General features: G+C 55.1%; 1 protein-coding gene and 1 pseudogene across 4 annotated transcripts in view; both read right to left on the bottom strand.

Moving 5' to 3' along the window:
* Positions 1-10801, bottom strand: part of COL16A1 (collagen type XVI alpha 1 chain) — a 50661-nt gene extending 39860 nt beyond the window's left edge. For all 3 annotated transcript variants that reach the window (XM_081225277.1, XM_081225279.1, XM_081225278.1), the window contains exons 1-12: positions 10391-10801; positions 8662-8768; positions 6648-6722; positions 6423-6540; positions 5428-5551; positions 4851-5117; positions 4152-4232; positions 3847-3972; positions 3000-3053; positions 2673-2699; positions 2090-2125; positions 1039-1065 (exon numbers count right to left, since the gene is read on the bottom strand). In XM_081225277.1, coding sequence (XP_081081403.1) covers positions 1039-1065; positions 2090-2125; positions 2673-2699; positions 3000-3053; positions 3847-3972; positions 4152-4232; positions 4851-5117; positions 5428-5551; positions 6423-6540; positions 6648-6722; positions 8662-8734 — 1008 coding nt within the window. In that variant the 5' untranslated portion in view covers positions 8735-8768; positions 10391-10801. The remainder of the gene's footprint in view (positions 1-1038; positions 1066-2089; positions 2126-2672; positions 2700-2999; positions 3054-3846; positions 3973-4151; positions 4233-4850; positions 5118-5427; positions 5552-6422; positions 6541-6647; positions 6723-8661; positions 8769-10390) is intronic.
* Positions 1-23820, bottom strand: part of LOC308605436 (methylosome protein WDR77-like) — a 524245-nt pseudogene that overhangs the window by 240670 nt on the left and 259755 nt on the right. The gene's annotated exons all lie outside the window — the stretch shown is intronic.

Genomic DNA, 23820 nt, shown 5'->3' with positions numbered 1-23820 from the left:
GAAGAAGCTCTCCCCATCCTTGTCTTCTCCACGCATCCACCACACACGGGTGTATAAATGAGCACAGCCCTGCCCCAACCCCCTCGCCCCCACTCACACAGCATATGGATTCCATGTGCATTCATCCGCCTGTCCCTCCCACCCCAAAAGACCATATTTGGCAAATCCGTAGTTTCAGGCAGAAGGTACCTCTTCTCCCACACTCTAACCCAAGCATGCTAGCTCACACACAGCACACCCAGGGGCACAGGGACACATGTGCGTGGACACACACATGTGTAGTGGCAGACACCCATGATGATGAGTGTCAGGCTGCCCGAGTTCAAATCCTACCTCCACCGCTTACAAGCATGTGTCTCAGGGCAAGTTATGTGAACTGTCTGAACCTCAGTTTCTTCATCAGTAAAATGGGATTCATGTCAGTACCTACCTCAAGGGGCTGAGGTGAGGAAGAAATGTGACACTGTAGGTAAAGTGTGCACCACTTAGCACGCACGTGGAGGTGGCTCCAAGAATGACATTATATACTCACAGGCACACAGAAGTGTGCAATCTCACATTTGCACATCACCCACAAGCTCTGTGATCCTGTCAGGCCCACAGGTATATGGGTTCACCCCCCTGCACATGTACAAACATGTCCAGAAATGCACGTAGTGACACACACACAAAATCACACCAGTCACCCACGTGGGCACAGCTGGGCCTCGGTTTTCCCTGAAATAAAATGATAGTACCCACGCGGCAAGATGCCTGAGGGGGTTCAGGAAGGTCATGGTGCCAATGGGTGGCCCAGTGCCTGGTGCACAGTAGGCCCTCAAAAAAGGGCAGTTCTTAACATCCTCACATACACACAACCCCCTACTCTCTCCAACACACACACACACACACACACACACACACACACCCCTAATCACCCCACATATATGCAGGCTTGGGTAGCCCTGATATATACACACAGCCAGGGGCCACATGCCGTGAGATGGACTAGCACCACTGAAGAGGTCAGGGGTGTCCTGTTCTCCATCTGGGACTCACCTGGGGGCCAGAGGGACCAATTGTGACCTGAGGGGACAGAGGAGAGAGGATGTAATCATCTCAGGGAGGGAGAGGAAAACAGAGGCCCAGAGAGGGCAAGCAACTTAGCCAGGGTCACACAGGGGTGGCTGAACCAACAGCCCAAACCCTAGCCCCTGCTCTGTCTCCCAGGCCAACCAGCATGCTGATTTTATTTCCCAAGGCTGTCAAACTTACGGAGGGGTTTGACCTACCTTCTCTAACCTGCCTGGCTTTGGTTAGCTCCACCCCACAGTTGCTAGGATAACATGGCTGCTCGGTTGCCATGGTAACCCCTGCATAAGTGGGGACCATCAGCCTTACTGGGTTTGGTGGAGGACTGGACAGAAACAGGGGAGGGCAGCAGAGGGGATACTTCCTGATGTCCCCCAAGGCCAGGGGCTTAGAGCCGAGGGGAGAGGGGGTTGTGCCCTTTGTGGATCAATGCAGAATGTCAACTCAGAATGTCAGGCTGTGGGAAAGTGGTGACTCATACTGCCCACGGAAGAGACACAGTTGGGTACCAGCTGGGCTCGCACTGAGCCCCTTTCCCTTGTCCTTCTGGACCCCAGAGGGAGGATGGGCCAGGACCAGCTAGAGAGGGATAGGAGGGGAGGCCCCGAGCCAACACGTGGTTTGGGGGGCCATGCTGGGCTGTATCACCCTGAGCCAGCCCTTCCCCTTCTCTGCCTCTAAGATGACATGGGAAGCCTTCCAAGCAGAGCAGGCCTGAGTCCTTGTGGGGTGAGCCAAGCTGGGATCAGCAACCAAGGCTCTGATTCTGCCAGCAGCCACCCTGTCCCCATTCCACCCTGGAGCCCAATACATTGCATGAGACTTCCTTCCCTGGGGCCCTGGCTTGGTGGGACTGCGAGTGTGGGACAAACCCAGCTCTGGGGGGTGGGCAGGCAGAGAGTGTGAAAGTGCACAAAGACCCCCTTGTCCTGAACCAGGAAGCCGCCAAGCCAACCTCTAGGCAACGCCCACTCCCAGGCCCCGTCCACCCCACCCAGCACATCCTCTCTTCACTCACGTTGCTCTCCCGGGCACCATGGACACAGGGTGGGCACTGAAAGGGAAGAATGGGCCTGGAGGTCAGGTCTGAGAGCCCAGGACCAGCCCTCTCCACCCCACTGGCCCCCATACACACACCAGGAACATCACAGGTGTCTGGGTGGAGCTGAGGAACGTAAAGATGGAAATCCTACCAAATAGGCCTCGCCCCTCAACTGCCACCGACCCAGAGCCAAGCCATTTCTCAGATGAGGAAACTGAAGCCCAGAGAGGAATAGCAGTGGGCCCTGGGTCACACAGCATGCTGGAGCAGAGTGAGGCCCAGAATCCAGGGTCCCATGGCCAAGGCCTGGGCTCTCTCCAAGATACCCGTGGCCATTTGCTGCCAACTCAGCAGGAGTGTCCAGGGCTGAACACCCCGCTCCTAACGAGAAGCAGCATGCAGACAGGGTCCAGCATCAGGTCCCCAAGGAATGCTGGGAGCTGTGTGGTCATCCCACACCCCCATGCCCAGGATCCAGGGCGCCAAAGCCTTGTCCGAAGGGCTCATGCTGGCACCTTTCCAACCAAGCTCTTTTTGCCAGTCTAGATGGGAGGCTTACCTCATCCACTGCTGTCTCCTGGTGGCCCTGGGAAGAGGGAGGGCATGAGAATGGGTGGGGAATGGAGGGGACAAAGCACTGCTTCCAACACCCCTACCCAAGAACCACCAGGAGCGGGTGCCCTAGACAGCGCCAGGTACTGTCTGTCTCGCTCCCGTTCATCCTTCTTTCTCAGAGCTGGCACCTACAAATCCTAAGTTCTGTCCAGGAGAGTGGGGGCAGGTGGGAAGAGCATGGGCGGAGAGACTCTTACTCAAGGGGTTTACGGAGGACAGGGAGGGCAGACTCAGGACACTGTGGGCTCCTCCGCGCATGCACTGTCTCTACCTTTGTTCCCCTTTCTGCCTTCTGGCTGATTCTTCCCGTCAGCTGGGCATCCACCTGAGCAGACAGAATAAGGGGGAAATCTTGAGGAGGGGGCAGTTCTGGGGCCCACACTAGGCATGGACCCCTGGGATGCCTCAGTCTGACATCTGGCAGCTCCCAGGTCATCAAGAGCCTGCTCAGGCCCCTGGCACCCCAACAGGCCCCCCCTTCCTTTTCACCCCACCCACGTGATGTCGGAGAAAACAAGACCATGAATCAATGGGATCCTGTGTTCCTGCAGCCAAAGGCTGGGCAAGATGCCTGGTGGGCAGGGAGGCTGCCCTGCCACGGTGTGGGGCTATGGGAGGAACTGGGCTTCCCTGCCATCCCTAAAGAACCTAAAGCGGGCAGGGCAGCTGGCCATGGTGCTGGGCATGGAACCAGCTTGGCACTTGCCCGGGCTGAGACCAGGAGAATGAGTGAGCCCCAAGGCAAGCAGTGTGGCACCTGGCCTCTGACCCCAGATATCCCTGTCCTGGAGAAACTGCCTTTGGGTGCCAGCCTGGTCCTTCCCTCACCAGGGTCTGGGATGGTACCAGTGAGGGTCTGGGTAGTACCAGAGCTAGATGGGCACAACTGTCAATGCCAGCAGGCAGGCGGGCACAGGGTCATACAGTGGGCTGTCTCTCTGCCTACCAGAATCCCTACCAGAATAGGGGTGGGAAGCAAAGAGGCAGGGCTTCCAGTGCCCTCCCTGCCCCGGGGCACATGGTCAACTGACCCTGGGGGCAGGCCCCAGTCAGGTCAGGGGAGGGGCAGGCCCACTTGTGCCTGCCTATGCCCATGTCTGCCTGCCCTGCCTACCCACCTTGCTGTTTTGCGGCTCCTCCAGGCAGAAGCAGCGGGTGTAGACCTTGCCCTCAGTCTGTGGATTGATCTCAATGAGCTCATTGCTCTGGGTGTCCCGGCGGGCCTTGGAGGTCTCTGGGGGACACTGCCCAGTGTGGGGGAAAGGCTGGGGTCAGTACAGAAGGCAGACACCCCCCCCCCACTTCACCCACTCATCATCCTAAGATCTCTAGGCATCCCCTTCCTGGTCCTCCGTCTCCAGCACACTGTGTCCCTGGGCAGTGCCCCAACCCCTCCCAGCTGTGCTGGGGCCAGGCCACTCACCCCTCCCGGTAAAATCTCACAGCAGCCCTCCTCCAGCACAAGATCCGGGTCACAGTAGATGTGTGCCTGCTGAAGGTCAAACTGCAGGGGACACACAAGTGTCACTTCATTTTAGCAAATAGCTCTGAGTCCTGGCCCCTAATGAGGCACAGAGATGGCTCCGTCCCAGAGTTTGCCCTCAGAAGGTTTCCAGTCTGGCCTGGGAGACCATCAAGAATACAGCTGTCACAAAAAGCAAAACAAAACTGTACATGAAAGAAAGAGGGAGAGGGGGGAGAAATGTTTACTTTGGCCCAGAGGAAGAGGGGAAGAGGAGATTTCATTCAAGCTGGGCCTTGAGGACCAGTAGATATTCAGCAGGTAGGTATGCAAGGAAAAGCATTCCAGGCAGAGGTAACAGCATAGGCAAAGGCTGGTGGTGTGAAAGTATTAGGTGAGATGGATGTCTGGGATGGAATCAACCAGAGCAAAAGCTGCATGGAAAGATGGAACAGAAGACGCTGCTGCAGTCATTTATAAGGACCAGATCATGAAAGGCCTTGAATGCCAGGTTAATATGTTCAGGCTGCATCTGGAGGTCAGTGGGGAACCATGAGAGGATTCTGAGCAAGGGAAAGCCCTGGTCAGATATAGGTTCCCGGGAGCTCACTCAGGCTCCCAGAAAGTAGGAGCAGAGTCCAAGCCTGACCTAGCACTCACCGAGACAGGTTTGCCCTGCTCAGCATCCAAGCCCAGAAAAACGTGGCCCACAGGCCGCATGGGTCGCCAGGGCCCCAGAGGCCGGGAGGAGACTGATGTGCAGTCCACATGCACAGAGGCTACGCGTTCAGCCACGCTCAGCACCAGCTTGTGCCAACGCAGGTCAAAGAGCTGGGGCACTGAGAAGATGCAGGACACAAAGTCACCATCTTGGCCCCGGGCCCGGAACTCCAGGCTCCGCTCTTGGCTGTTGACTTCCAGGGAAATCTGTGTGGAATTGGGAAAGGCAAGGACAGAGAATCAGAGCCTCCCAAGCCACAGCATGACAAAGGTAAGGGCTCTCAAGCTCATTTCACAAGAGGGGAAACTGAGGCCCAGAAAGGGATGAAAGCTGGCTGGGGTCACAGAGCAATACCTCCTAAGAGAATGGGATAGGTGGGGTGGGGGTGGCCTTGAGGGTGGGCACTGGGATGGAGCAGGGAGGCCCCAGAAATCACAAGCTGGGACAGAAGCTGGGATGGACTGGTACTGCTCAATGGCCAAGAGCAATGGGGGTGGAGCGGGGGGTCGGGCTCACCTGCGGGTACCCATTTCCATCGGTCACTTGAAATAAATACCACGTATTCTGGTGGGTGTGTTTCTTCAGCAGTAGTGTCAGCACCAGGGCAAACTCACTGGGGAGGCCCCGAGGGAATACACGTCTGGGGGTAGAGCAGGGAGGGTGCCTTGAGGCTCAGGTAAGAGACCACCTGCTGCCCACCCTGGGCCCTCAGGACTGTTGAACCTACATGAGACACGCACAGGCACACACCTCCAAACTGCCACACACATACATATACACATCCATTCATTCTACAGATGTTTATTGAGGGCCTACTATGTGCCAGTGGTGGATCTGGCTGCTGGGGGTAACAGGGGTGAAAACACAGAGAAGAGGCCTGTCCTCAGGGAGCCTTCAAGTCTGACGGGGTGATGCGGGAGGTAAGGCCATAAACAAAGGATCCTCAGAATGACTGTTGCATTATTCCATTAGGATTGTGGTAAGCGCTTCCAAGGAATCCAGGATGCCTCGGGGAGAATAACCGGGCCTGGGGGAGGGGAAGAAATACTGAAAAAAGATGAACAGTTTCAGCACGACTGGAGCAGCAGGAAAGAAAGGGAACATTTTGGAAGATGAGGCTGGAGAGGTAAACAGGGGCCAGACCACCCAGGGACTGTGGGAGTTTGGACTTCACATGTGTGGGCGCACACACACACACACACACACACACACACACACACAGTTCTTGAAGGTTCCCTCCTCCATCCTGGAGTCCTCATGGTGCCCACAGGATGCAGACTTGTCCTCACCCACTGCTAGCCAGAGATGGGGAAAGGACACAGGGTGGGCCTGCCCGTCCCCTTCTCTCTGCATGCCCTGCAAGGCCCAGGAGTGGAGACCAGGCTGACTCCTGACAGGAAGCAGGACACAATGACCCACGGGTGCCCCTGAGCTTAGGCCCAACATGCAGAGTTGCTGGGAGTGTGGCTGAGGTCAGTACTGATTCCCAGTGGTCACACTGGGGCCTTTACCGCATGGGCTGGGTGACTGAGACCGCTCCCAGTCTCAGGATAAGAGGTCCCTTGGGGTTTCGGATCTTCTTGATGGCAGATGCCTTCATGAGGTTGAGTCGGCGGATGAGATTGAAGCCTTTAAGGGAGACACCAGGTGACAAGCTCAGCTGGGCAGGTGAGTGGGGTACCGGCCACTCCAGGAAGATGGTGGAGGGGGGACGACAGGATGAGATGAGCACTCACCAGTCACGTTGGTCGATAAGTCGCTTCTGTGTTCCAACTTGAGTCCTTCTTGCTGTGAAGGTGGGCACCGCTCCCCTGGAAAAGAATTGGCAGTGGGGCATCTGGTGGGCTCAGGCTGAGGTGACTGCACAGCTGGGCTCCTGGGGAACCTGGGATGGAGCAAGTTCATGTTCCCCACACGGCACCTTTACCCAGGCTCTGCCTTGGGGCTGCTTTCACCTTTTGCCTTCTGACCCTGGCTACCCTGGGAGCCAGTGCACAGATGGGAAGACTGAGGCCTGGCCCAAGGCTACTAAGTAAGTTCATAGCAGAGCAAGATCAGAACTCCTAGAACCCAAATCTCCCTAGGACCCCCAAGTCAGGGGCCAGGCCAGCAAGAGAATGAAAGAAACTCTGGGCAGCCCTACAGCTCACATGAGGTGGGGAGCTGTGTATATACATGCACTCCCTCCACAACATACACCCAAGTGGGAGAAAGAGGAGCACTTCAGGGGCAAGGAAATGTCAGGTCCATGCACACTGTGTTATATACCAGTGCATGCGCATGTCTGCACACGTGTGAGTTGTAGATGCCTGTGCCACCAGGGATGCCATGTGCTGCTGGTACACATGTTCTCAGCAATGGGTGGGGTTCCACTCCCCACAGCCAAAACAGACAAGCAGGCCAGACACAAGTCTGAGTCAACAGATTGACTTTTCACCTGGATAACTACCTTATGAAACTGCGAGAAAAGACTGAGGGCCTGAGTGGACCACAAGCTCAAGGGACCCACCAGAACCTTGGGGCTTCAGACAGGGTATATTAAGGGGGTAAAGGCTCATGCAGAAGGCGATAGCTTAGTCAGGTCTCCAAAACCCTTAAGGGGCAGGTAGGCAGCCATGGGCCTGCCTCTTCTCTAGGGCTGATTGAGCAGAAGTAATGAGAGAGTGCTACAACGGGAGAGATGGAGGCTAGAATCAAAAACAAAAAACAAAAAATGCAGCTGGGGTAGCTGGGACAAGCCGGTGGATACAGCTCCTAGAAGCTGGGCATTGGACTCCCTGGATGCCTGGCGGGAAGAAGGAATCCTGGATTCCTAGGTCCAGTGACCCCCCTGGAATCTTCCTCCCCCAGGTATGTCCAGAAAAACTATCACTGTCTTTAGCATCGGTAGCAGCAATGGGTGACTCACCCCTTGGCAACAGGCCCAAATTCCTTACAGATGTTGAAATTATCTGCCCCAATCCCCAGGGGACCCGGTGAGGGAGAAGAGAGTAAGGCATATATGCAAACATGCAAAAACATATATGTACACACACACCCCACAGACAGTCACATGTACCCCACTCACATCTGCATCTTGGTTTTTCTGCCTCTTTGGGCTGGATTTAGGGTTCTAGGAGTTCTATTTCTGCTCAGCCACACAGCCAGAGGGCACCTAGCAGGGCAGGGCAAGTTGCCTGGTCAACTTCCTCTGGCTTTGGGCCCTGGAAAGCTACACGCTTTGTCCCATACAGCGTCTGGGCCTTGAGGCGGGCCCTTTATCCAAGATCGCTGTGGAGGAGGAGGAGCACGTGGGCTGGAAGATGGATTCTCCACCAGGGCAAGGACTGGAGAGGCCTGGCCTGTTTGGGGATGCAGCTTGCCTCTGCAGGGAGAGCTTGCTGCCGGCTCCTGCCCACCACGCTGGCCCCACCAGCACTTGGGGCACAGGTTGGGTTTATGTATTAGGGTGGGTGGTTCTTCTCACACACAGAGACACAGGAGTATGTACAGATGCACACAGCAACTCTGAGATGTAAACACAGAGAGGCCCAGAGACACACAAATATGTAGACAGAAACACACATCCTCTCTAGCTCACCTCACACTGGCCCGTGTGTGCAAACACCTCAGGCCACCCTGAGCCCAGCCTCTGGACTCTCCTATAAATGCCCACGTGACCCAGGCCCGTGGTCACATACGTACACAGGACCCCACACCTCAGAGAGCCAGTGGCAGGCCTATGACACTCTGATCCTCACGTCATCTCACCTGTATCTGCCATATGGCTGCAGATAACACAGAGACTGAGCAGCCACAAGCCAGGAGCCCAAGATGCCCACATCCTGGTCCAGAGAAGTCGGCCGCAGCCACAGCACCTGAAAACCATAGAGAGCAGGAAGGTGGATTCCTGAGCTCACAGAGCACAATTCCACACGTGGGCAAGCAGCAACCAGCCCATGGGGCCCAGGCGCTGGTACTGGGGTTGCAGGAGGTCTAGCCAGGCGTCAGTCCCCCTCAGAGGCCCAACCACGGGCCTTGGGCTAGGATTTGGGCTGAGGTGATATTCAAAATATTTAACCACCGGTATGGCACGGACACCGAGCAGCCAGAGCAGAATGCTGGCTGGAGCACTGAAACCAGGTCCAGGCAGCATCTGGCTGTGCCAGTGGACAGTTGCTGGATTGAGGAGAGATCTAGAGGGTCCTAGAAGGCCAGGTCACTCGGGATAGCGAGGAAGTTTGAGGCAGAGGCTATTTGCCAAGACACTTGGAAGTATTTCAATATTTTATCAACCTGTGCACTGTATTGGTATATGCTAGCCTGGTACCTGGCTAGCCGCATCCAGCTCAGCCAGGCGGCCCTGTCTGGCACCCACAAGGTCAGGGGCTGACAGCTGGGCTGAGTCTCCTGGAAGGCATCACAGGATTGAGTGTGAGCCACGGAAGCCTCCCCCATGGGTGCAGTGGGCGGGAGAACAGGTCAACGGGCTCAGGACCTTGTTGCCAACCTCCCCTGCTGATGGATGCTCGTCTTTTAGTTTTATTAAACCCTGATGGATGGGCCCAGATAAATCCATGCAGGCTCAGCAAGCGGCCAGCAGAGCCATACATCATCCAGCTTCCCCCGAGACAGGCAGCTCGCTCACGCGCACAGTCATGCATGTGTCAGCATGACACACACAGATACACAGGCACATATACACAGAGACATATTTGTGCCCGTGTGTGCATACAGTCCTACCTGCACACAGGCATGGTCACGGGGACACATGTTCACGGTACACCTAGACACACCAGCTAATACATATACACGTGCACGCAGCCAGCCTATGACTACCCCTCCATAGGCCCTCCTGTCGGGAAGTTCTTATGCAAGTCTGACCTCATTCCCTCCAGCTGTAAAGGAATTCTGTTTCCCCTCCCTCTGTTCTGGACAGAGAATGAGAGCAGGAAGAACCCCTAGCCTCAATATATTTGGAGATAGGACCCCAATCTCCTTCTTCCTGGGGCAGAACTGGTCCCCCACCCTATTCATCCCCCATTCTGGTGGCACCCACATCCTATCCACCCTATTCATCCCCCATTCTGGTGGCACGCACATCCTATCTCTCAAACCCTATCCTGACATCCCCCTCCTGCCAGTCAGTGGAAGGACTGCCAACTGTGAGAGGCATGTGAATGCATGTGAACTTCAGTGTGTTCCCTGTCCCCTTCCTGCTCCTGACCTCTCATCTTCACTCCTCTAGCCCCATCCAGAGCAGGGGGCTCCAGGGATAAGAGAGAAGCTTCTAAGGAGATGACCCCATCCATATACGAAGGCACAGATCTGGGGGCAGGGAGAGTCAGAACTGCAATGGAGGTAGAGCTCATCCTGCTTTAAAGAAGGGGACTGAGGTCCAGAGAGGGGATGCCTCTTGCCCCAGGTCACACAGCAAGTCAGGGGCAGAAGGGGCCCTTCAGTCCAGAGCCCCGAGGCAACCCGCTCCACCCCCACTTACCGTGGCTGGGGATCCCCGCCACCTCACTGTGTAATCCAGGCAGCCCAAACGCAGCCAAGTGCGGGAAGCAGGGCCTGGGTTCTTCAGACCCGCTGGAGGGTCCTCGATTACTTCTGGCCGGCCTCGGGTCCCCAGTTTCCCCTGTCCTGAGCTTTTGGGGCTGAATGCTGCCCCGCTCGCATGCCCGCTCGCCTGCCGGGGACTGCCGGCCACATCGGATGGGGGAAGAGGGGGAGGCTCCAGGGGGCTGGGGACTTGCCAGGGCCGCTAATGGAACACAGCTGGACCCGCCCGCCAGGCAGGAGGAGGGAGGGAGAACCGGGAGGGGGCTCCAGCGGTGGCAGAGGCGGCGGGATGCAAGGCCCACTCCTGGCCTGGCTGCGCTCCCAAGCCCATCCCTCTCACTTGCTCCGCCAGGTGAGCGAGCCAGCAAGGCGGGACCCTGCATGCCCGGAGTTGCCCTGCAAGGGGCTCTGGCGGCAGGCGGGTGGGCGGGGAGCCCGGCCCTTTAAGAGCCAGGCCTGGAGCTTGAAGGGCCTCCCCTGTGCCACCCCCTTCCCCTTCCCTCGTTGGGCCTCCAGAAGGGTGGCGGGGCTGGGGGGAGGGGAGGATGGAGACCCTCCTCCCCAGTTCCGCAGCACCCGTGACGTGGCTGCTGCCCAAGCCTCCTTGGTCAGTTTTTTCCAGTTTCTGAGCCTAACATTCCCAGTTAGTCTGTTCTCTGACCGTCTGAACTGGGGGGAGGGGGCCCCCTCCAGGAGTTGGGGTGTGTGTGCGCGCCTGGATGGGTGCGCGCGTGCGTGAGCTAAATTAACCCCTTCTGCTCTGGACTCAATTCCAGACAAGTGGAACCCAGCGGGTCCCCTTATTCCTACTGACTCCGTGAAGTTAGAAGGGCTCAAATCCCTGTCCTCTGCTCTAGCTTTGTGGTTTTGAACTTACTATTTAACTATGACTCCACTTTCTCATCTGTAAGATGGGACAATGACTGCATATACCTCACAGGGTTGTGAGCAGGAGACAAGTTAGTCTGTAAAAGTGCTTACTAAGGGCACAAAAGAGGAGCTCAATAAATATTCACTGTTATTATCATTATTATTGTGAACGCTGGCAGGAGGTGAGGGCCAAGGATGGGGTGAGGGGGTGAGACTGGACCAGCCCAGCGATGGAGAGGGTTTTGCTTTATACTCAGGAGCCAAGGAACCGAGAGGAATTGAGGTTGGATGAGAGATTGGACTTCTGAGGAGAAGGAAGCAGGTAATGTGTCCAGTTCTGTCCAGAGGCAGGAGGATGATCAAGGTGACCTTCCCAAGGGTCTCCCCTGGAGGCAGCAAACAAATTTCTGGGCCCCAAGGATGAGGAACTATGGAGACATAGGTTCAAGAGGCCCTTGAGTGGTAGGAATGGGTGTGGTGGGAGCACCTGGAGTGCCCTGATGGGGTGGGGCACCTGGAGAAGCAACATGGTGGAACCTTAGCCCTGTGGCCCCATCTAACCAGAGGGGCGGCAGGCCTGGGGTTTCCCGCCTCAGGAGCCCGAGGCGCTGAGTCAGCAGAAACCCGCAACCACGGCCACGGAGACGCGCCACTGTGGTCCCTGCGAAGAACTGGCCAAGATGTGGGTACGACAGTGGTAGGGCCTGGGAAGCGCTGAGCTCAGCAGGCGGGAAGTGCAGGGGTGGGGCTTTCTGGGAGCTTTGGCCTGAGGAGTGGGCAGGCACCGGCTCGCCTGCCCATACGGTGCTGCACCAGTGGCGCGCACTTGGGAATGAATAGACAACACCCATAGGTCAGGCTCTGTGCTAAGAACTTCACATAGGCTAGCTCCTTTCATCCTCACAACAAACCCAGAAGGAGAATTCTATGCTTACCCCCATTTTACAGATGGGGAAACCTGGAGCCCAGGAACAACTCAACTTGCCCAAGATCACATGGTTAGTGGATGGTAGGGCAGGGGCCCATGCCAGCTAGGCTGGACCCACAGCACACGCTCTTAACCACTGTGCCACCCTGGGCAACTCCTATATCCTTCCTCCATTCATATCCCAGACCCTCCCGGGCAGGAGGGGACAGCTGGATGCAGTCTAGAAATGGGCCTATGTCCCTTCCTGCCCCTGACACCTATGTGCACCCATCCAGAAGCGTGCAGTTAGATATGTTCTCTCACGACACGTGTATAGACTCCACGTGCATATGTAGACAGGTTCACACAGACACATGCAAACACTTGATACTCCTCCACGTAAACAGACACACAGAGACACATGTGTGAGCACAGATGAAGCCACAGAAATATATCCCTGGATGTACTCAAACACAGGTGCATAATTTTCAGAATGCATGTACTTGGCACTGCTTTTACCTGGATATGCACACATGAGACATATGCATGCACACAGATGTGTGTGTACAAACATACACATAGAAACACACACCTGTGCCCACAGGCATAATTCTTCATATATGCAAACAGAGAAACCTGCAGACCTACAGCACATACACATGTGTGCACACAGACACAGGTGGCCACACAGACTCAGCTCCCACAGAAACGCCGACTCAGACACGTACACACCAGTGCTCATCCACACACACGCAGGCAGCGATGCTGACACACTTACATGCATTCAGCCCCAGAAAGCCCTGCATGCCAGCAAGCAGGGTATCCCGTGAGGCTGGGCTCAGTGCCCTCACCCCAGATGGCATCGCCACGAGGTAATCAACGCTGCTAATTGTCACCAGCTGCCCCGGAGACTGCCTGCCACTGCCGGGCGGGGCTCCCAGGCCTCCTGGGCCTGGGGTTGTGTGCCCAGATGTCGGCAGTGCCAAGGGTCCACCCACCCCATTGTTCCTGCTGGCCACTGGGGAATCCCCAGCTGGCAGGGGCAGCACCTGGGGCTGGCTAGAGTGAAGAGCCAAGACAGGGCCTGGTCCCAGGTCAAGCCCAGGAGCTCCCGCCCAGCCAAGCAGAGGTGAGCTGAACCGCCACAGGCACACGTGCACACCTGGGCCCCGGCATATGGGCACATAGGTGCACACACATACACACAAGGGCATATCACACTTAGCCGAAATAGACCTCCTGACTGTTCCCCACAGAGCTGCATCTCCCTGTCTTCCTCATTCTGAGAAACACCACCATAATTCATTCAGATGCTCAGGCAAATAACCTAGGAGTCATCCATGGCTCCTTCCTTTCCCCTGCCATCCCTGCTATCCTGTTGATTCTACACCCAAAACGCAGCCCGCATCCATCTACTTCTCCCCGGTCTCACCCAAGCCACCATCCTCTTTTGCCTGGACTGTTGCAGGAGCTTCCCAACCCCCTACTTCCCACCCAGCAGCCAGCAAGACCTTTCCAAACCTGGATCCACTGGCTTCACTCTCCTGCTTCAATCTTCCAGTTTTCATTTCACCTAGAAGAAACCCCCAAATCCTTCCCTTGGCCTTACCAAGTCCTTCATGATCTGGCCTCTGCCTTCCTGTCCAGCCACCTCACCCCCAGAAGCTGTGGTCCCACGGGCCTCCTTTCTCAGTCCTGAATTCACCAAGTTGGTTTTCTCCTCCGGGCTTTTGTACCAAGTCATCCCTCTGGAAGGATTTGTCCCTGATCTTTGCGAGGCTGGCTTTCGACATCCAGGTCTCACCTCATAAGTCACCTCCTCAGAGTGGCCTTCCCTGACCACCAGGTCTAGAGGAGCCCCGAGTCACTCTCTAGCACGTGACTCTGTTTGAAATCTCTGCATAGCTCCAGCATTTGTTTGTGTACTGTCCTTCTTTACTAATAAGCAAGAACCTCCAGGAGGGGCCTTGTCCGCTGGTACCCACTGCCCTGCAGAGGAGCCTGGCACCCCACAGGCAGCCAGTGGTGAATTATCAGATGAACGCACACAAGCACTATCTGGGCACTCAGACACGGACGGCCCCCACAGGAGCACAGACATGAATGTTCCTGTGGGCAGAGATACACACACATGCCCAGCTTCTGGGTCCCAGAGGAGAGACTGAGATCAGAGGACCAAGGTCTCCTTCTGCCTCCTTGGGTTTCTCTGGGTGTCTCTGTCCCGTCTCTTTGTGACTCCGGCTTGTCTCTTGTGGTGTGCTCCAAGGACAAAGAACAAGATAAACTCAAAGGGCAAATATTGCCGGAACAAAGCGTTAACAGCACTCCTATCACTCTGTCATGGTGCGACCATTGCAATGTCCCAGAGCCCTCCCAAGAAGCATGCCCTGTCCCTTTCCCATCTCATATAAGGAAAGACATTTGCCCCGTTTTTCTACTCTCAGCACATTGAAAGTATACATACTCTGCCCAGTCAGCAGATGCCAGGCAGTTTCCCTGGCTATAAAAACAGACAAGCAACCCATGCTCAGGGTCGACTTTCCCTGGCTACCAGGAAGTTGGCCCGCTCTTCTTGCAGCAACCTTTCTCTTTAATAAACTCTATCTTCCTTACATTCTGCCTTGTGTCTGGAAATTCTTTTCCAACCCGCGCTCAGACCATGACATCTCTCTCACTGAATCTGGCCTGCTTTCTCTGCATCTGGTTTTCTAGCTCTCTTTCCTTCCTCTCTGTGACTCCGGCCCCCTCTCCAGCTCTCTCTCATCTTTGTCTCTGTTTCTGTCTCTTCTGTTGCCCTCTGTTTTGGGATCTGCGTCTCTAACTCTGAATCTCCCTCTGTGTCTCGGGTCTGTTTCTCGCACATTCTGCATCTTTACATCCTCATCTCCTATCTCTCTTTGTCTTGGAGCTTCCGTGTTCTCTGTTTCTCTTCACCCTGTCTCTTTCTCTCTGTCTCTCTCTGGTTGTGTCTCTGTTTCTGGCTGTGTCTCTGTTTCTGGCTCTGTATTTCTGACTCTCTGACTGTGTCTCTTGTTCTCCCTCCTTCCCTCTCTTTGCTCTAAATCAGTCCTGCCACCATGTCTCCACGGCTCTCTGTATCCCCGGGGCAGGGGGACCCATCTTTCACCTCTGGTGACAGCTTTATGGTCCCAGCAGGTGGGGCGGTGCTCCACTTTGCTGATGCCCTCCTCCCCTGCAGGGCCATGGCAAGCTCCACACTGACACCCCCAGCCCTGGCAACTTTGGCCCTGGCAACAGCATTCTTAGATGCCTAACAAGGGTGTCTTACTTCAGTAGCACATGACACCAGGCACCTGTTTGGAGCTTCTGGAGAGGTAAGCCCAGACTCTGATGGGCTTTGCAGTGGATGTGGCAATGGTCAGGCAGGTAGACACTGGGGGAGGAAGGGGGAATGCTCCAGGCATCCTGGGTCCCAGCTTGGTTGTCCCCTGGGCTCTGCCCACCTGTTCTGAGGGACCTGTGGAGAGGTGACAGGCACAAGAGCCCTGGATTCCAGACCTACCTCTACCCACTGTGTGCCCCTGGGCCCCAGCCTCCCCACCATACGAAGAGGTAAACCGTAGGATCCTGTGTTAACCCACCTGGTGTGTTAAAGCACCTCAAACCACTTTGCCTGATTACCTCAGTAACTCTCAACCAGGGCAATTTTGCTCCCCAGGAAACATCTGGCAATGTCTGGGGACATTCTGGGTCATCACAACCTGGTGGGGGGACACCTCCTAGCATCTAGAGGGTAGAGGCCAGGGATGCTGCTAAACATCCTGCAACACACAGAACAGTCTCACACAATACAGAATTATCTGGTCCAAAATGCTCTCCCCTGAGGGGAAGATTCCACTCCTCAGAATTCCCACGCTCTCTGACCTGCACTAAACTCTTAATCATGCTCTGACCAGGGGTGGGGGGCTGTTAGAAGACAGTAGGGATTGATCCTGTCTCTGCCTTTAATAACAGCAGCTAACATTTACTGAGCCCTTTTGAAGTGCTGGCCGGCACCATACACAGAGAAACTCATTTTAGTCTCACAACAACGGCAGGAGGCCCAGGCACTGTTACAATCCCCATTCTAAGCCTGAGGAGACAGGCAGAGAGAACATGAGGAATCAGCTCAAGGTTACACAGCTGGCAAGGATGGAGCTAGATATGAGCTGATCACTTTGGGACAGACCCACAGGGCAGAGTCCTCTCTGGAAAGGAGCCCACACAGCAGGGGCCTGGGCAAGTCCTCTTCCCTCTCTAGGCCGCCATTTTTTCATCTGTCAAATGAGATCTACTCTCTCATTTAACCCGGCAACAATTCTAGGAGGTGAGGCACTGTTACCACCACTTCACAGGCTAGAAAGGCAAAGATTCATGATTTAAGTCTCACGTTCATAGGGCTGGGAAGTGGTGGGACAGAGATTTGAACCCAGCTCTGCCTGACTCCAGGCCCCATGATCTTAGTCAGGACACCTGCCCCCTGCCCCTGCCCCTGCCCCCCCAACCAAGGTGCTATAAAGCAGGAGAGCAGAAGCTCTGGAGCTTAGAGGACTTGTTAAACACAGACTGTCGGGCCCCACCCCCAGAATTTCTGACTCAGCAGAGTTTGCTTTTCCAATAAGTCCCCAAGCAAGGCTGGTGCTGCCAGCCCAGGGATCACATTTGAGAACCCCTGCAATAGAGCATGGTGTTAGATCGCCTGTACCTGGGTTCAAATCCTGGCTCTGTAACTTGGTGGCATCACTTAACCTCTTCCTCGGAAAATCAGAAATACAGCAGTATCTGTCACTTAGGGTTTGCTGAAAGGATTAAGGGAGAGAACGGCAAAGGGAAAAGTGCACTCATGCTGCTGGCACCTAGTAAATGTGCTCATGAATGCTCGCCAGCGTAACAATCCCCAACACAGGCAAGTCCCTCCTCCCCAGACAGACTGGAAGCTCCCAGGGGTGAAGGACTAAGCAAAGGCCTAAAACTTCCTTTTCTCCTGACTACCAGCCACCTCCCCAGGTCTGCACAGAGCAGGACACAGAGATGACACCTCAGAACAAACACAGCAGGGACAGTAGGATGTAGCCCACATCTGCCAAGGCATCCCAAGTGTCCTTTGCCCCATGGCACAAGGTCTGTGGAGAGGGGTGAGGGTGGAGCACAGGCAGCACTGAAGACCCCCAGATGGACCTGGCCCCTAATCTTCCTCCAGGCCCTGCCCCATCCCCAATAATCCCTTTTGGGGCAAGAGTTGGCCTCCCAAGGCCCTGGTAGGATAGTTTGTATACCCTTACCCAAACAACCCTTTGGGTACCAACCAACTCAACTCACGGTCCTGTTGTGCTGTGCGACCTTTAGCCAATCGCTAGGCCTCTCTAGGTCTTAGTTTCTTTACCTAAAAGTCAAATAAGAACTCAGCATAGTGGCTAACAGTGGCGGCTCCAGCCCCAGAATAACTGGGTTCAAACCCCACTCCTGCCACTTACTAGCTGTGTGACTTTTGGCAAATCCCTTCATCTCTTAGAGAGAGCTTCAGTTTCCTTGTTGGTAAAATGGAATTGTCCATGGCTCACAGGGATGCTGTGAGCGTTACCTGAGATGACAAATTTCAAGTGCTGAGCACAGTTCCTGGAGCTCAATAGATACACACACGCCCGTGTGTGTATGTGTGTGCGCCAGGTATTCCATACATGCGATGAGAGAGTGTAATCTTACCACCACTACAAACACAATCTGTTGGCTGCCTTCCCTTCCCACCTGTCCCGCACATGTTTAGCTTTGAGACTATCTTCACCTTCCTTCCCGATAGGGGCTGGGGAAGGCAGCTGGGAACAGTCTTCCAGAAGGGGTAGATCTGAGCAGAAGCTTGGAAGAGGGAGGGTACAGCCCTCCCTGCAATCAATTATCAGCCTGCTAGACTGTAAGCCATAGAAAGCACTGTTTTGGCTACCATTTTATCCCCAGAGCCTATGACAGAGACTAGGCACTTTATAAATACTGGCTGCAGGAATGAAAGAGGGCCCAGGACAAACTCCCTTCCGTGGAGAGCAAGCCAAGGAGTCTCCTGGGTGAGGCGTGGTGGGGAGAGGAGCATTCGGGGACTTCCGGATTCTCTTTTTGCATGCTCTCCATGCGAAAGCCTCAGACAGTTGGACTCGTAAATTCTTTGAAACCTGGAATCTCTGGTAGAGAGAAACTCTGGCTGCTGCCCAGCCCCACCTCCTCCCAGTAGTGCCCGGGGCTGAGCTTGGGAGGCCTGACAATCTAGCTGGAAAGGGTGGCTGAGGGAGTGGGCAGGGCAAGGGAAAATTCAGAGTGAAAACCAAACTTTTTCATCAAGGCAAAAAATAAAATCTAAGCTCAGAGAGGGTTTAATCCTGGCTCTGCTGCTTCCTGGTTTTGTTCTCTTCCTTCATCTCTGTGAACCCTTAGTTTCCATATCTGTAAAATGGGATGATAATGATAACACCCACCCACATGGAATTGTTTGGAGGATTAAATGCGATAATGTATGAAACTAAGTCCATAGTAAATGCTCAAAAATGCGCATTATTAACATTATTATTATTGGGGGGGGCGATATAATTCACCAGCGACTCGCCCTGCACCTCACACCCATGCTCATCCCCTTCCTATTTACAAAGCTGATTTCATGTAGCTTTGAAAGGTCAATGACATTTCCAACAGATATCAGACTTTTTTTTTCCCCCATTAAGTGGCCTAAATAACAAATAATATGTAAAGAAATAAAACCAACTTGAGTATTGTCAGCCTTGACCATTCAGAAAAGGCTAGATACTGGTGTTTGGAAGACAGAGGACAGGTGGTTGGAAGGTGGGGAGAAAAAGCCTGGGACTGGGGAGCTGGCTTCAGGGCCAGGGTCAACCTTGATGCACCGTTTGGCTTTAGGAGGGCCCCTGCCCTTTGCCAGCAAGGAAAAGTTGATCTTAGGGACTCTTGAGTCCCTTCCATTCCCCAAGTCTGAGGCTCTTAAACCTGTAATGACCCAAACATGCCTCCTCCTCAGAAAGGGGAACAGGGTGAGGTGAGCCAGACCCATGCAAAGCCAGGATGCTGCCCCTCCTCTCCCCCAGCTCTAGCCCATGTGTTCCACATTCACCTAAGTTACCATGTGACCAGGCCCCAACCACCTTAGCTGAGCCCCAGGGGTAGGGTGGGCAGGGCGAGTTCACCACACCCATTAACCCTCCTCTGTACATACAGAAGGGGAGAAAAATAGGTGCCAGAGATGATAACTAACTTCCTGAGCTGGGACTGAACCCACGTGTAACACCCAACATGTCATTGCTGCTTGTTAAAAACTAATTTTTTGGCAAGGGCGCACCACCCAGCTTGAGGGATCTTAGTTCCCCAACCAGGAATGGAACCCTGCCCCGCAGTGAGAGCACCGAGTCCTAACCACTGGACCGCCAGGTAGTTCCCGTAAAAAAATAATTTTAATCATCAGGACGATCCTAAGTATTTATCATTATTCCCATTTCACAGGTGAATGGGTGTCATCCTCAACTTGAGCGCTTTACAGGAAGGAAAAGAGCCCTAAGAAGTGGCTGGCTAAGAGCTGGGATTTGAATCCAGGGCTATCTGCTGTGTGATAGGCCCCTTCCTCTCCCCTGGGCTCAGCTTTCTCATCTGTTGAATGGGGATGCTAACTCTGGAACCTCTAAGATCCAAGTTGGGACTTTTTGTTGCTCTGAGCCCAGGTCCCCACCCAGAAGCCTAGAACATCTCCGTGGGCCTGGGCGGGAGAGATGGGCGGGTGGGGGATGGGGGGCTGCCGCCAGACACACAAAAACAACTAAATAAATCAGGACCGGGAACTCCTAATCCTTCCCGGCTGTGGCTGCTGCCGCTCACCCAGCCTGGGCCGCCATCGCCTGGCCAGCTCCCGGGCCAGGGAGGGGGACATGGCATAGCCAAGAGCGCAGAGTCGGGCCAACAGGATCAGAGCGATGCCAGGCCGTCAAGGCGGCCTAGGCTCCGGAGATGGGGGGAAGGCCCTGCCGGCAGGGTGACTCAGGCCTCCCAGACCCCCTCCCGCGTAGGCACGTTCCCGCGCCTCAGTCTATTTTTAGAGCCGGCTCCAGGCCTGAGCGTTGAAGGGCAGGGAAGAGGTTGCTGGTGGGATTCAGGCGCCTGACCAACTCCTCCAGCTCGGGACTTAAGCCCCAGGACCTCCAGCTATTCCATCTAGAAAAGAACGGAAACACTTGGGGTGTGGGGGAAGGTGCAGGCCCAGAAAATGCATCCCCCTTTCCCCCGCCTGCTCCGCAAGGCCTGGCAGTTCCAGGGAGCTGGGCGCGGCTTCCCAAGAAACGACCTCTGTTAAGTGAGGCCGGGAGCTTCCCGACGACGGTTGGTCTGTCTGGCTATTGGACTGAGGGCCAGAGCGGGATGGGCTCCCCTGCTACCGCAGTGAATGGGGCGGGGCGGGGCGCGGCGGGGGTGGGGAGTGCTGGGGTGAGGGGAGGATGCTTCCAGGTTCGGGAGATCCCGACCCCACCCCGCCATAGGCCAGGCTCCTATCCCTTCTTGGGCCGCACCCACGGCCCCAGTGGCTTCCCTGACTCCACCCTTGGCCCCGCCTCCTATCTGGCTCCGCCGGGAGCCAACCTGTATTCGGTCCCAAAGGTCCAGGGAGGTCTAGATGCTGGGCGTCTAACAGCCTGGGACTGGAGTTGAGCCTGCCTTTGGGGGCCGGGTTAGAAGTGAAAGGAATGGGGGCCTCTCCCTCCCCCAGCGTGGGGTCGGGGAGAAGGAGAGCGTCGGGGGGCAACAATGGCGCCATTGACGGGGAGGCCTCTAGGCTGGGGAACGTATCTATCTGTGGGAGCCAGGCGGTTTTGGAGGCTGAAGTGGTGGAGGCAGCCCGGAGCACGGAAACACCCCCGTATACGCGGGCACAGAGCTGCGCGCGGAAGGACCTGGGCAGAGGTCTCTGGCCTGATGGCCCTACTGCTGGGCCCTAGAGGCTGAGGCCACAGTCCTGGGGAGTGGGGGCAGCTGACGGCCCCAAATACAGACGCTCTCCTATCGAGTTCAGGGACACGGGGTTTCGAAAGGCCCAAGTGGAGGCCCATCCCACTGGGGGTGAGGGGCAGAGGATGAGAGGCGGAGCCTGTCTCCCGGCACCAGCCCTCCATCTAGTGGGAAGTTTGGGAATCGCGGGATGCAGAGATGGGGTGGGGGAGGGGCCCATTGCACCCCGAATCCTTCCTTCTTCTCCCTCGATGTTCTGCTGACACCTTCACACCACCATCCTGCTCTGCCCCATCTCAGGGATTTGCCCCAGATAGTCATTGGAAGATCTGCCCTCCCCCCTTCCCCCCAAGTCCTGTCCCTTCTTCCTAATAATCATCTATGGATAATGCTTCTGTCCATCACTGCCACCACCAGGGGTCCAGGCAGCCACCATCCTTTGCCTGGATCCCTGCAGCTCCTGCCAATTGCTTTCCGTGCCTCAAATTTTACCCTCTCTCTATTCATTTTCTACTAATACCAATCAAATGTTTCTCAACCAGAAATCTGCTCGGGTTTCTTCTTTAAAATTTTCCAGTGGCTTCTTATGGTCGGATTACCTCCAAACCTTGGCTTGGGATTTAGGAGGCTCTTCACCCCCAGCCCCACCTCCTTCAGTCCCAGCTCTTCTCACAGGGCAACTGTCAGTTCGTCACACACCCCTGTTAGCTCTTACCTTGAGGCCTTCAAACCTGCTGTTCCCTCTTCCTGGAACACTTTTCCTTGCTGTCTTCAGGACTCATCTGGCAAAAACTTCCCTCCTTGAGAGGCTTTTCCCTTCTGGCATGAGTTAGGTGCCCCTTGTCTGAGCTCCCACAGGACCCAGTGCCCGGGTCTCTCATCACCTCTCCACTTTCTGTGGCAGGATAATTTATTGAAATGTTAATTATTTTGCTCCCTTCCCACTTCCAAGCTGGTACCTGAACCCTCTGATTTGTCTAGCCTCTGGAAACTTGTGCGGGGTTGAACATAACAGCTGCTTGAAGTCTGACGGCGCATCCTGATTTTGAAAAAGCTAACCTTCTGGAAGTGACTGTGCTAGGTGTTCCCAAGGGGATGGGGAGAAGAGGGCAGCCGATGAGGGCAGAGAAAGGAGAGAGCGCAGCTAGCTGCAGAGGAGCCAGAAGTGGGGGTCGTCTGAATGGTGGGGATCTGTGGCCGGCAGCCCCGCCCCTGACAGATGATGGGAGCTGGGGGGCAGGTGGAGCACCTTGGGCGGCTGGATCCCAAGCACTGAGGTACTAGCCTCAACGCTTCCGGGTGGCAGAGGAACAGCTGAGTTGCCGAACCTCAAGGGATCACGTGGACCAGTACAATGGGCATCTATCTCTCTGTAACCAGTGTACCCGGAATCAGGACTCCATGCTTAGACCCTGGTGGGACAGCAGGTCCTTGCACGAGCCTATCGAGAAAGTGGCAGACGGCCCCGGGGATGGTTGAGATTGAATCTTCTGCCAACTCCTAGGCAAGGGCTAGAATGAGAGTCAGATTGGAGCTGATTTAATGAGAATACAGAAATAGTGTGTTTCTTGAGTCTGTGTGCCAATAGTCCCACCTGCTCCACCTGTCTGTGTATCTCACTGCAGGACTGAGACTAGGTGTGCCTCATTCAGAATTGAATCCTTAGGACCCAGCATGGTGCCTGGCACATAGTAAGTATGCATTCAAAATGTATTTGCGGGACTTCCCTGGCAGTCCAGTGGTTAAGACTTTGCCTTCCAATGCAGGGGGTGCAGGTTCGATCCCTGGTCGGGGAGCTAAGATCCCGCATGCCTCAGGGCCAATAAACCAAAACATAAAACAGAAGCGATATTATAACAAATTCAATAAAGACTTCAAAAAGGGTCCACATTAAAAAGAAATCTTTAAAAAAAGAATGTATTTGTCGAACCATTTATCCTCGGTTGCTACAGAAATCTTTCTAAAACCCAAGTCTGTTCCAGTGATTTGCCGGCAGCCCTCAGGATAAAATCCAAACCCCTACCGCAGCCCACAAGGCCCACTGTGATCAGAACCTGCCTCCCTCGCCGCCTCATCTCTGCAGCCCATCCTCCTCGCACTCCCCTCTCCCCCCAAACCATATGATTTGCAATTTTCCAAACTTGCCAGGTTGTTTCATGCCTCTGCGCCTTTGCTTACATGGCACCCTCTGCTGGGAGTGCCCTTTCCCCTTTCTCTGCCTGCTGAGCTTTCAGTCTTCAAAGCTCAGTGCAAGTGTTGCCTTCTTTAAGTGGCCTTCCCTGACACCCTCCCCACGAAGACAGAGGAGACCCCTCCTGCTCTGGGGCCTATTGCTCATGTCCAGGTCTGGCTCTCTCTTCCCCAAGCCCCGTTTCCTGGACTGTGGGCTGCTCTAGTGTGATGAGTCCCCAGTGCCCAGAGCAGTGCCAGGTACACCATAGGTTCTCCATAAATCCTCCCTGTCCACTGAGCGTTAGGCCTGACCCCGCATGGTCTCCTGATGTAACTTTGCAACCTCTCCCCTCTACGGGCCTCAGTTTTTCTCTCTGAACAACGTGGGGAGTGAAACGCAATGGTCTCTAATGGCCCTTCCTTCCCTCAGC

The sequence above is a fragment of the Mesoplodon bidens genome, assembly GCF_964165515.1.
Source record: "Mesoplodon bidens genome assembly, chromosome: 2".
NCBI lineage: Eukaryota > Metazoa > Chordata > Mammalia > Artiodactyla > Ziphiidae > Mesoplodon > Mesoplodon bidens.
This window is presented reverse-complemented; position numbering and strand designations above follow the sequence as displayed.